Raw genomic sequence first — 14,353 nt, 5'->3', positions numbered from 1 at the left:
CCTCCATCTTGAAACCCTCCCCTGTTTAATTTTGGTCACAACGTCAACTTCTGGTTTTCTTTCTGAATTAATGGATATTCTTTTTCTGTATCCTTTCTGAATTTCTTTTTCTCCACTCAACCCTAAAATACTGGCTTTTCCCCATGTTAATGTTCTAAGCCCTTTGCTGTTATTAGGTAGTCTATGGTTCCAGTCATTACCAGAATGTGAATGCCGCCAATTTTATGTGCTGAGCCAAGATCCTTTTTGCTCAGTAGTAAATGCTTCCTATATAGCTCTGTTTAAAAAATAGCAAATACTTCCCATTCTGTATAACCAGTCCTGAACTCAGCAACCTTTTTAAAAATTTATTCTTTTTTGTATGTTGTTTGAAGGGTTTTCCAGACAAGAAACCTGGAAGTCACACAGTTACCTTCTGTAAGGAGTCCTTTACCAAATCCAGTTGATTCTACCTTCTAAATATTACTTTTTTCTGCCTTGTCTCTGTTCTTGCCACTATTTGCTACAGGTCAAATCCTTCATTTTTTTATATGAAAACATAGCAGAGCCTATACTTCCTACCTTCAGGCTGGAGCCCTCTTCTCAACCACCCTCCCATGCATCCCAAGTCATCTGTCTTGTATTTTGTTCCACTCTCCCTTCTTCCTCCACAGTGAGCCCTGAGGCTGTAATCTGATTTTATTGCTTCTGTGTTAAATACTCTGCAGTAAAATACTATCCATTTTACTCAGAAGAAAGTTTAAATTCCTTAGTTTGGCACACAAGGATTCTAACTCATTCCGCATCTCCTGGCATTTCTGTGCATTCTCTGCAGTCAGCTATATTAGATTACTTTGCAGTTTCTTACGCAGTTCTGTTACTTTGCAGTTACTTGGCATACTCTTAGGTCTCCCTGTCTTTTTACTTGCTCTGCTATGTCTGGAACACTTTTCCTCTTTCTCTGCCTAACTCCTAATAATCCTTCAGGTTTTAGTTTACCTCCATTTCTTAGGAAGCTTTCTCTGGTCCTCTTCTTCCCACACTTGTGAAAATTGTATAACCCCACCTCGATCCTTGATGTCAGAGACTGTTTATCTCCCGGCCCCAGCAAGCACCATACTCAGGTGCTCAGAAAGTTCGATATTGTGCTGTGTGCATCATTAGGAGTAAGAACTTACTGCAGTAGTATGAAATTTCCTAACAGACACAAATGGAATCTCAACAGTTTGATATCATTTGTAATGAATTATAATAAAGTCATTTGACTTTTGAGAGAAGCATTAAAATCAATGACACATAGAATACCTTTAGAGTCTTAAGTACAGATATTTTTAAAAATATGAATAAATATAACCATATGCTTTCCTTTTCTTTTGACATAGATTCATTTGTCTTGACTAATAGCATGTTGAATTTATCATAAATTCCAACAAAAAGTGATATTAAAATCATTTTGTCCTCTCCCTTCCCATAGCGCATTCTTACATTCTATATCTGTTGAACATGTCTTGCATTTTATTGGAGAATTTAATGTTTTACTCATTTTACTGGAAAGACTTATAAAAATAATAATGGGGTATTAACTGTTTTATAGACTGTCATAAAAATATAGAAGGGCTTAGGTTTTTATCTGGCATTTCAAAATAAAGAGTATTTCTCAGGCTAATGAATGGTGGGGAGAGTTCACTTCTCATTCTAGTTTTCTGTTTCTTTAATGTTTCATGTCACAAATACTTTCATATTAAATTTAGATTGTATTCTCTGTGCTGATTTTAAGTGTTTTCTTAAACATCTGTGATATGGTTAAGATCTTATTCTTAATTCCTACCTAAAATGGAGAAAACTGATTTGTATAAATTTTATGGTTTGGAGTTGATGGCTAGCCCCAAGGAGCACACTTACCCTTTTAATTGAGTAATGTATGTAGAGCTACCTTCATGCTGTTGTAATTCATTTCTGTGAATCTGACCATACCAAGATTGTTCTGGTCAGAACAATCTATTAAGTAAAAAACTATAACAGTGTCAGATTTGTTAGAACTAGTTAAATAATAAGTATGTGTGACTAATAAAACTTTATATAACCCAATAGATGCTAGCCTATTAGATATTTGGTAAACCTTTTAAATTGTAGAAACTGAGCATATTATATACATGGTAGAAAAGCCTCTGTTCTGTTTTGTTTGTTTTTAGGCACGGACACTTGCTGGTATGTTGAGAGAAGTTGAGAGAAAAAATGAAGAGCTTGGTGTGTTGCTTAAGGCACAACAGGTTGAATCAGAAAGAGCCCAGAGTGATATTGAGCATCTCTTCCAACATAATAGAAAATTAGAGTCTGTGGCTGAAGAACATGAAATACTCACAAAATCCTACATGGAACTTGTTCAGAGGTAAATGAATAAAGTAAATATTTCTGTGTAAAGTTAGAATCTAGAATGAACACACAGCATTTTTTTTTCCTGTGGTCCTAAAATCCTTTTGTAAGCATTCCTATGTTCTGATAATTCCATAAGTTAAGTAACTGGCAGGAAACTTACATCACAGGTAAATGAAGTATTGCTTACTCAAACTCTGGGTCCAAGTCAGAAACAATTCAGGTCTCTTTGTTTTTTTTTCCAGTTGACTGTACTTTTTTCATGTATTCATGCAGTCATTAGTCATCTGAGATGTTAGCACCACAAGAACAAGTTGAGTCTGCTTTGTCTGACAAAGTCGAGTCTGACAAATCCCTAGGGTCTGAAACAGTACATAGTTACCACAGTTTGTAATAAGTTGAACCATTTAATGGGCCATTTCTGCAGATCAAATGTGTTGAATATTGCATAGTATTCAGCCTAATAGCATGGAAACTCGGATGTTAGTGTTTAAATCATTGCTTAATTTGTTGTCAGCATTTCTTCTTAATGTCGTTGAATATGGTTTACTTATGTATGACTATATATGTGGAATAAATTCTTATAGGTGAATTGTTGGTTAAAGGGTATGTGTCTTCAAATTTTTGATGGATTGCCAAGTTTCCTTCCAAAAAGGCTACAATAACTTACATGCCCACTAACAAAATGTGAGATTGTGTTTTCCTCCTCTGTTGAAATTTTCTATCTTTTAGGTCAGTTTTAAAACTTCTGAAATATAAGGAAGACCAGGAACAGTTATGTGTTTTCTACCAAACAATAAAAATTAAAACATTCTGGTTAACGTGTTCTTTGTTTTAACTTATATTTTAAGATTGGTAAGATTTGAAAAAATGTTTTGTCTACGCTATTAATAGAGATACAGAAAATTTTAAATCTGCAAGGTCCATGTGCTCATTTGCCCATCAGCTAAAATGAAGTGTAGAAAATGTATAGCATCTAGAAAATTTGTGATGCTAAAATATCCCAAATGGGATATTTTCTTCCAACAACTTGCTCCAAAGTTTGATTGTTTTAGGCAGCCCTGACAGAGTGGACTATTGTTGTTAAGTCAGGGTGTGAGAAAAAGTAAGCAGTGGTCCCAGAGAAATACGTGGTTTCCAGGAACTGCTGATGTTCAGATAGTGAGTAAGGGGCCAAGAGGTAAAACTCCTGCCTTAAAGGGCCATATGGGTAACAAATAATGAAGCTGGCTGGGGAAAGATCATTTATAATGGTAGAGACTACCTAAAGGCATTCAAATTTAGAATTTTATTTTTTTTAAGTTTACTTATTTTGGGAGAGAAATGGAGTATGTGAGCAGGGGATGGGCAGAGAGAGAGGGAGAGAGAGAAAATCCCGAGCAGGCTCTGTGCTATGAGTGCAGAGCCTGAAGCAAGGCTGGAACTCAAGAAGTGTGAGATAATGATGTGAGCCAAAACCAGGAGTCAGACACTTAATTGACTTAGCCACCCAGGTGCCCCCAAATTGAAAATTTTAAAACTGTGTGGGACAAATAAAATACTTCTGGCCAGATTTGCCCAGTGCCACTAGTTTGTACTTAATGACGTGAAGAGGACATTTTATACTTAAGATACTTGGGTGTCAAAGTATCACTTTAGAAAGTATTTCTGTGTTTACTTTGCAGGTAAAATAAGCAGGACTATTAGATGCAGAGCTCTAAAGAGACCAGAGAAGTTTTGTGTCCTCAACCACTTTGTTAATTTGACATTTTTAATTAAACATATATTATGCCCAAGAGGCTAATGATGGCAGACTTAAGTTTTATGTTTTATTTTTTCAAAAAAAAATTTTTTTTCAACGTTTTATTTTATTTTTGGGACAGAGAGAGACAGAGCATGAACGGGGGAGGGGCAGAGAAAGAGGGAGACACAGAATCGGAAACAGGCTCCAGGCTCTGAGCCATCAGCCCAGAGCCCGACGCGGGGCTCGAACTCACGGACCGCGAGATCGTGACCTGGCTGAAGTCGGACGCTCAACCGACTGCGCCACCCAGGCGCCCCAAGTTTTATGTTTTAATAGACTTCATCGTTTTAGAGAAGTTTTTAAAAAATTTCTGGACCTAACTATAAAGATAACTATATAGCAAATTATGTAAGGCAATGTTATCTGTAAAATAAAGCTTTATATCCATAAATATGAGGTAAATGCCCTGCATATTTTCTTTTCATAGTAAATATTACCTCCAACATCTCCCAAAACATATCTTTAATATCTTTTTGAGTTACTATTCTTTCTTCGTGTCTTGCTTGTTCATAACATTCCTCTTCTTTCCTTCAGTGTATGCAGTTTGATTTGAAGAAATAATAAAAGGACACACAGTGTTTTCCTTATCATATGTTTTCCTCCATAAAAATATCAACTTATCTTGTCTTTTCAGGAATGAAACCACCGAAAAGAAGAATAAAGATTTACAGATCACATGTGATTCTCTAAATAAACAAATTGAGACAGTGAAAAAGTTGAATGAGTCATTCAAGCAACAAAATGAAAAGTAAAATCCCTAGTTCTTAATTCTAATTATTTTGGATTTTTCAAAAACAATGATTCCCTTTATATAGAACATTATTTTTACAGATAAATTAATAGAATTATAACTTATTTTAGATATAAAATACATTTTTGGCAAAATGTGAAGGTGATTATTATTCTTATTAACTGTCTCATAAAATACATTTTGGAGAGAAAAAGAAATGAAATATTTCCTTGATGTTTTCTTCTATATTTTTATAACTTCAGGACTATTGCCCAATTAATAGAGAAAGAAGAACAGAGAAAAGAAGTACAGAACCAACTAGTAGACAGAGAATGTAAGCTAGCAAGTAAGTAGCTTCTTATTTAATAAATTGTCTATATTTTAACATATCTTGTGTTGGAAGAAAAATCAAAGCATGAATGGTTTTTATTTTGCTTTTTCATTATTTTCTACTTCTCTCATTGTTTTAAACATTAAATCACATTTTAAACAGCTCCCCTTTTCTTGCCATAACATTTTACAGAGCAGTTTAGTTAGACTGATTAAATTGAAAAGGCAATATATATATTTTTTTAATCTGGGAGTTAAGGAAAGGATTCTTTTTAAAATGAGTTTTAAAAGAATGTAACAGCAGGTGGCAGTGCTAGGTAATTTTTAGTTACCAGCTTCTCAATAGTAGTAGCTCTGAAATCCACAAAAAATGTATATATATATATAAAATGTATATATATATACATTACTATATGTGTATATATATATATATATAATAGGAACAGAGGAAAAGGGAAAGACATGGATATTTGGCATTTTTTGTTTAATACTGGCATAGGGGAAGAGTTAGGTGGTGTTTTTTATTAATCAAATACTGTAAAACTTTTATTTCCAGCAAGACATTTCCTCATCTTCCTAGTTGTCGTTTTTTTGCCCTAATTACGTACTGCCTAATAAACTTTTTCAGGGTAACATCAGTTATAGGACTTCTGGGCATATAGCTGACTCTGTTTGTTTTTAAGATATGCAACAAAAAACAAAAGTACAAGAAGAAAAGATTAAAGTTTTGCAAAAAGAAAGGGAAGATAAGGAAGAAACCATTGATATCCTTAGAAAAGAATTAAACAGAACAGAACAGATAAGAAAAGAATTGAGCATTAAGGTAAGAATCTGTTGAGTTCTCATTTATAGTAAGTCTGATTTTGTGAAAAAGATGAATTTGGGTAAATTAAAGTTCTACTTAGTAATTGTATTTAGAAGATACTATAATCTCAAAATTGACAATTGTTTTATTATAAAGACTCTCTTCACAATGTGAAAGGTGATTTCCTAAAATCACCAAAACTTTATTAAATATATATTCTGTGCCAGCACTTAACTCCTTTTAAGTAGGCAAAGAATACCTAAAGGGATTCCCAGTTCTGGATGCCAAATACATCCACATGTATAATTGTATATGGCTGCATCTCTGTTCTTTTAGGAGTAGTTCATATTTGTTCAGAACTTTATAATTTGCAAAGGACCCCTTGAAACATCTTTCTGAATCCTCCTAACACATATATTAATATATAAGTATCAATAAGTATTTTAAACCTACAAATTAAAGTGAGTCTTGAGTTACTTGCTCAAGGTCATTCACAAAGCTAAGTGGAACAGTAGACATATGCAGTATTCTGAATCTGGTCTAGTCTCATTCCACCTTGTCCTGGTTGTTTATGTGTGGTAGCTGTGAATAGTGCTTTCTGGCCCATCTGCTACCAGGAAGATGAGGACTAGGATTGAATGACCATTTGAACAACCACAGAGCACAAATGACAGAAGAGGCATAAAATTTAATGCCACATTTACCAATTTCCTGGTTCTCCTTTAATGTGGTTATCTTAATAGTGATTCCAAATTGTAATGTGTAATATTTTCTGCAAAATTTCAGCTGCTAATATTGACTTAAAAAGATACATTGAATGTGTTTTTCCAATCTGTATTAATAATTCCTTATCTTAAACTTACCATATAATTTAACTAAATGTAGTACATATTTGTAATGTGTCTTTTGACATGGTTGTTTTACAAATGAAAATTAGAACATCTTAAGATACCTGTGAAGGGAAGACATGCTAAGTTGTTTTCCGCAAATCTTCCCCTTTTCCCCAATTCTTTAGGCTTCCTCCCTAGAGGTTCAAAAGGCCCAATTAGAAGGTCGTTTGGAAGAGAAGGAGTCGCTGGTGAAACTTCAGCAAGAGGAGTTGAACAAACACTCTCATATGATCGCAATGATCCACAGTTTAAGTGGTGGGAAAATAAGTCCAGAAACTGTGAATCTCAGCATATAGAAGTTATGTATTTATCTTCCTGGGGAGGTGTGGTAGAGAAGGTAATTTGTGACCCCAGAACAGTAGTAGATTATTGTCTAATTATTAATTTAGTAAAGAACGTGATCTGATAAATATTTTTATTTGGTCTTAAAAGTTTTACTTTCTGTTTCTGGCTTTTATTGCTTAAAGCTATCTTTCATTCTTATATTAGAATATTTTTCTTGACCTCCATTATTGTTTTTGTAAAGTTTTTCCATTTTCCTTCTGATTTTTAATTTATTCTCATTTGTAATTAGATTTTAAATCAAACTTTCTTGATTTAACAATCCTAAAGATTAATAAATTGAAAATACAATTACTAGTATAAAAAGAGAAGGCATGTTATTGCCAGGGAAATTTTTTTCTAAATAGCACAAAAGAAAATTCAGTGAATTTAAAATAATTTTGTTACTGCATTTAAAATACAGTACAATATATGGTATTAGTTCTAAATTTGAAAAAATATAATGAATAGTTACAAAAATAATGTATGAAAATTAGAAAATATCTGATGTGTTAAATGAATACATTATCACATAAAAAACACTATAGTTTGTACAATTATGAATGGCCTTAATTTTTAATCTTTTTAAAATGTACTATGTTGGTATACCCATATCATTTCCAATCAATTATGAATTTCTTTTGATTTACATAAGGATAACTTGGATTCCACCCTTGCTACATATTCAGAAATCTGTTATTTGTTGTTGATTCTAATGTCAGTTGCATTTAATGTATTGCCTTTCATTGAAATAGTTTTTAATTTGGCCATTTAATTTTAAGGCATAGTTTAAATATCCTTATACATTTATTTCTTTAATACAAAGGGATTTTTTCAGTACTCTTCATTTGAATCAAATGTTCTAAGTGGAGTTTAAAACAGAAGAGTTTTTATATCGGTATTTTGGTTGATTTTTATTGCTACTTTTTATAACCATTAATTTTGCTTAGTGTTTTCTTCCCTATTTATATCTTCCTGTGACTTAAGTGAACTTATATTTACTTCTATTTTTCAACCATAATATACCTGAAATTATCTTTAGAAATTAAATATATTTTCATAATTTGCTAATTACATTAAGTGTCAAACTATAATAGTTTTACATACTTGGATACATTTTGTATAGTTCTGCAGATTTTAAAAACAGCATTGTACAGAGTAACACATTTTAGATTGTTGTTTTATAAGGGGTACATTCTGTTTCTCTCTTGAAATTGCATGCAGTTTCAATTTTACATGAAAAAGTGTTTAAATGGATAAATATGACTGAAGAATAAAAGGCTTTGTAAAATAAAAGAGAAAATTCTATAAAATAAATAAACCAGGGGTGCCTGGGTGGCTCAGTCAGTTAATCATCTGACTTTAGCTCATGTCATGATCTCACAGTTCGTGAGTTCGAGCCCTGTGTCAGGCTCTGTGCTGACAGCTCAGAGCCTGGAGCCTGCCTCTCTGCCCCTCCCCCACTCATGCTCTGTCTCTCTCTGCCTCTCAAAAATAAAAGAAACATAATAAAAAAATAAATAAAATAAATAAACAAACCAAACCTCTAGGGAAAATCAAACTATCTTTACGCTTTAGACACTTTTAAGACACTGAGCCTAGCCCAGTACTGCCCAATAGAACTTTTTATAATGATGTAAATGTTCTATACACTGTCCAGTATCATAGCCTTTAGGCACATGTGATTGTTTTTAAATTTTTTTTAATGTTTATTTTTGAGAGAGAGAGACAGAGCACAAATGGAGGAGTGGCAGAGACAGAGGGAGAAAGAATCTGAAGCAGGCTCCAGGCTCTGAGCTGTCAGCACAGAGCCTGACACGGGGCTCAAACTCCCAAACCATGAGATCATGACCTGAGCCTAAGTTGGAAGCTTAACTGACTGAGCCACCCAAGTGCCCCTGCCACATGTGATTTTTGAGCACTTAAAATAAGGGTAGTGCAACTGAAGAATTAAAATTTTAACTGCCATACTGCTGGATGGTTCAGATCTAGTCCATTTTTCCAAGTATGCATTTACTTAAGCCACTCAATTTGCCTATTCTTAAAGATCTATATAGATAGAGAGTCCATGTATTTTTTAGTAACCTTTTTTTAACACAACAATTTTAATGAGTTATTCCTTATCTTTTTTCTCTAAAGAGAAAAAATTGTACTTCAGCTTTAAAGGTGAATACTAATCATCACCCACTTCATTTCTTCTGTTTATCCTAGTCTTTCTCTCTCTTGTAGCATCTTTCATATTGTTGCTATTATTTTTCTTAACCTTAGTATGTTAAGTACTTTTTCTCTTTTTTTTTTTCTTTTTAGGTCCATACCTCAGATTAAAATTGTGTGTGTGTGTGTGTGTGTGTGTGTGTGTGTGTGTGTGTGTGTTTTAAAAAATTTTAGTTTAAGCAAGTTTGAGCCACTACCAAAGAGTTTTACAAATGATTTCTGTGTATATATGACCACTTCCTAGTAGAGAAAATAAAACTAAATAAATGCATCATTATAATAGAATTACTCAAATTCTCTTAAAAAAATTTGCTATGAAGAGTTTGTCCAAGTGTACATTACACAGTTCTTTTTGCCATTTACATTTGCCACTTGAACAGATATGAGCTTCTCTTAAAATTTGGCTGATTGAAATTTATACTAAACTGCCTAATGTCAGGGCAAAACCAAATACTCATTAAAACTTAATCCTGTGTTTTGAGGGTAGATTGTCAGATTAATGTCCTTTTAGTTGTTTCTACTTGTTATAAAGACTAGTTATTTATGTTAAGGATGTAATGAGACTGTCTTAAGACTGTTAAATGAAAATGTTTGACTTTCAACTTCTACCCAAGGCTCATGCACAGGTGTTAAAGTACGTCTAATCAAGGTATATTCTCTAAATCTCATAACCTTATTTTAACTTCTTTTCCTCTTTTCAGATAGTTATGAATTGTGTTTACAGCCTTGCTTCTGATTTACCTACTGATGAATCAAACACATACCTTGTTTGTGACTTAATTACTTTATAGGAGTCAGCAAACATTTTCTGTAAAGGACCAGATAGTATTTTAGGCTTTGTGAGACATATGGTCTCTATCACAACTACCCAGTTCTGTGACTGTAGCAAGAAAGCAGCCATAGACAGCAGGTAAACAAATAGGCATTTAGAATAGGCATATAGAACTATGTTCTAATAAAACTTTACTTACAAAACTGTCAAAACTTTGCTATTGTGTCTCTTTATCTTTGGTAAACTTAGGCTTAAGGTCTGAGGTCTATTTTATTTGATATGAATATAGCCACTCCACCCTTTTAATGTTTTCTGTTGGTCTGGTATATGTTTTTGTATCCATTTACTTTTAACCTGTATCATTATATATAAAACTTATGATTGTAGACAATACATAGTTGAGTCTTGCTTTTTTTTTTTTTAATCTATCTTGACAATTAAGTCCTTAACTTTCACAGTCTGCTTGGAGTTAATATTGTACTACTTAGTATAAAATTGGAGAAAACCTGCAACTGCATTGGTCTTCTTATCCTCTCCTCTTCTTTTATGCTATAGATGACATATATCTGTATCATTAGTGCCCAAAACAATGTTATAATTTTTCCTCTAAATGATTATATGGAAATATATCTGGCTCTCAACATCATAATATATTTACCTGTTTACACACAAGTAGTATCTTCATTATAACGTTATTTTACTCTTTTGAAATAATTAGTAATTTGTGGGGAGATACTGCAAGTACCCTATTTCTTATACCTTTCACCTACAAATCTCAGCATCCACTGATAATTCTTGCCTTGAATACGTTGTTAGTTACTCTGATGGTTGCCACATTTTTTAACTTGTTTTACTTTCTAATAGAAAAAAATTGGACATTTTGGTAATATTGTGATATACTGGGAAAAGCAATCAAAATTACATCATCTATTACATCACTGACAAAACTAAAATATAGTACTTACAGGTTTACACTTAGCAGAGTGTGTACTTTTTGTGTGTGCATCTTCTCACAAGCCAAGAATTTGAGATTTGCTTTCTGTAGTTTAAGAAAATAAATAATAGGTATGTTAGGCATGTGGAATTTTTTTTTTTTTTAACCACAGGGCCCTTTGGATAGTATTTTCCTTCCCAAACCCCCTAATCTTGTTCACTTGCCTTGGTTCTCTCCATGATCACCAGTAAATACTCAATGCATATTACCCATAATGACAAGTCTTTTGGATTAAGAAACAAATTGTATATTTTCTGCATTCATTTTAACATTCAAAATAACTAATGTTTAAAAATGAACACGTGAAAATGTGACCTATGCCTTTAAAAGGTAAATGGTTAATTTTTTTATAATGTACATAATGAACCTGATAAGTACTTGAAATTGTATGCTTCATAATCCGTACATTTAGGGGAAACAAAAATTATGGGTTTCTTTGAATCTGCAAATCACTTTGAAATCTTAAAAAAATCTTGCTCTATTCAGCACTTTGTAGCTAATTGACTTTCTTCCTGTCATGCCTGTCATGAGGCTTGTTTTGTTTATGCTTTTGTTCATCTAACCATTTGAAAATACCCCAAGAAAACTTAATTATCACCAGGAATGAGAGGTACCATACTTCTCAGAAACCAGCTTTTCTTCACGTTAAAATAGCCCATTGTAAAGGTCATTAGATGTGAGGCAAAGTAACTTTCCTCTCAAGTAAACGCACATTTTTAGTTAATTCCCCAAGGACCCAGTGTTTATATGCTCTTGGTGTCTCTAAAGACGATGGATAATTCTTAGACTATACAGCAAAGGGCTTTTTATGTAAGGTCTAGCCAGTGCTGCACAGAAAGTGACATTTTCAAAGTCAATAGAGTAGGTTGGGTTACAGTTTCATTATGTTATTAAAAACTAATTTTCCACTAAGTAGCTGAGCATTTGGCAGGGATTTAGTAGTGAACATGATTCTGCCTCTCCATTACATTATCTGCACTATTCCAAGAATTATATTTCATCTCACTAATCTCAAAGAGCCAAAAGATACAATGTATTAGAGTGGCCTTATGCTTTTCTCAAACTTCAAATAAAAAGGCTTATGATTAGCCCTAGGAAAAGACAACACTGTTCACGTTCAATTAGGCAGGATTTCATTTACCCACAAATAAAAACTAGTATTAACTACAACAAACTAATTTGTATAAAACCCACAGTTAATCAGAGCATGTTAGAGCTGAAAGGATTCTTAAAGAACAGTAAACCCAGACCCCTTGTGTTTCAAAAAGATTTAAACTTTATATTACATTTTCAGAAAAGAAGCCCGGAGAGTCAAACACAAACAGATACGTGATTAAAAAATAAACATGCACTGGGGGGGCACCTGGGTGGCTCAGTCGGTTAAACGTCCAGCGTTGTCCCAGGTCATGATCTCACAGTTTGTGAGTTCAAGCCCTATGTCAGGCTCTCTGCTGTCAGCACAGAGCACACTTCAGATCCTCTCTTCCCAACCCACCTCTGCCCCTTTTCCACTCACTCTCAAAAATAATAAATAATTTTTTTTTAATAAATAAACATGTATTATGGACAATTGCACTTCTAGGAATTTAAGGATATTCAACAAGATTTAGAATGTGCATTTTGACACTATTGAAAAAATTGGAAGCAACCCAGGTATGTATACAGTGTAAAATACATTCAATAAAATAACAGCCTTTTGAAAAAAATAATGTGTAGGCACATGGAAAGAGATCCTGGAAAAAGGATGGAAAAAGCATAAAACCAGACTGTAAGCAATGATTCATATATCTGCATATCTTTAAGATATATTGGTATGTATAAATATAAATATAAATGATAAACTGGTTGCCTTTCAGTAGTGAAATTATTTGAATATGTTGTTTATTTACATTCTAAAATTTTTAAATGTTACTTTAAAATTTTCAAAACCATGTTTTAAAACCTGAGTTTTGTAACCACATCAAAATTTAATTTCTGACTTTACCTAAGGAAAATTTCATCTACAAAATGAAGATAATACATACTTTGTAGTGTTGTTTTTATTTAAAAATACAAAATAAAGCTGGTGGCTTTTAGTAGTTTCTTTGTAAGTACTTACCTCCCTTTTGCGAGAGAAATAGGGTAGAAACCTTTATTTCCTTTGTCCTCGGTTTCTTATTTATCATCAGACCTATGGCCAATTGTAGAAAGTAAAATTAACAGGAAAGATTCTGCATTTTCAAGAATGTGCAGGGTGGCAAGGTTAGTACTAGGAGTTAAATAAATCTTCAAAGTATTGTCTACACCTAGGGTAACTTCTTGACCAAAGCTAGTGTAGGTTGCTCTCTTACCTAATTTATTTTTACGAAGTAGCTATTCTAAGCAGCGTTAAGTAAACCATTTTTCTCTTTGAAAGAGACATTTTCCATGCTTTAAATCTGCCTTCTCTTGGGTGTCACAGGCTTCTCCAGCTAATGCATATATCTACAAAATTCATTATGAAGTTGTACATTGTTATTTTTTAATTTCCTGGAAGAGATTGAGGAAATGGCATGGTTGAAAAAAGTTTGCCAAATGTTAATAACAACACAGTATGTCTAAGACTTGGATCCTGTTATCTTCCTAGCTCTTTTGACAGATTTATGGACACTAAGAGCATACAGGCTTTAAAAAGATACTTAGCTACTGAAGCCACCATATACGTGTAATAACTTCAGTCAGTTTCCACTTAATATAAATCAGTTTTCCTATTTCATCTTAATATTTCTATTTAGAAATGTCATTTTTATATTAGCCTCTTAGGAAGTCCAAAAATATTAGGGCCATGTATCTCAAAGTAAAGATGTATGCATTGTGTTTACAGAAATAAAATAGAAGCCATTAGTTGTAAGATCAGGAATAATAATGGAAAGTTGTATGGAATCAAGAGGAGAATTAACAGTAATAGACATTTGAGGCTGGCTGTGTAAAAACCCTTTAATAAGCAAGGTCACCTTGAATTACTTAGACCTGTATTTCATGCAAACACCCTTGAGCTTAGACTAATTGGAGCTATGACTTGAATTGCTGCTCTCTTTGAACTACTAATCTAAATAAGAGACTTGAGTTATTAATGATGTGGATTGATCCAAGTAGTAAAACATCTCATTCAGTGATGATTATAATATTAATCAAATGTATTTA

General features: G+C 33.0%; 1 protein-coding gene across 1 annotated transcript in view; it reads left to right on the top strand.

The window, feature by feature from the left end:
• CIP2A (cellular inhibitor of PP2A) overlaps positions 1 to 10,590 on the top strand; it is a 35,892-nt gene extending 25,302 nt beyond the window's left edge. Inside the window, exons 17-21 of the mRNA XM_043594085.1 lie at positions 2,172 to 2,368; positions 4,770 to 4,883; positions 5,129 to 5,211; positions 5,879 to 6,018; positions 7,016 to 10,590. Coding sequence (XP_043450020.1) covers positions 2,172 to 2,368; positions 4,770 to 4,883; positions 5,129 to 5,211; positions 5,879 to 6,018; positions 7,016 to 7,186 — 705 coding nt within the window. The 3' untranslated portion in view covers positions 7,187 to 10,590. The remainder of the gene's footprint in view (positions 1 to 2,171; positions 2,369 to 4,769; positions 4,884 to 5,128; positions 5,212 to 5,878; positions 6,019 to 7,015) is intronic.
• The last annotated feature ends 3,763 nt before the right edge of the window (positions 10,591 to 14,353 follow it).

This window comes from Prionailurus bengalensis, chromosome C2 (genome assembly GCF_016509475.1).
Source record: "Prionailurus bengalensis isolate Pbe53 chromosome C2, Fcat_Pben_1.1_paternal_pri, whole genome shotgun sequence".
Lineage (NCBI taxonomy): Eukaryota > Metazoa > Chordata > Mammalia > Carnivora > Felidae > Prionailurus > Prionailurus bengalensis.
This window is presented reverse-complemented; position numbering and strand designations above follow the sequence as displayed.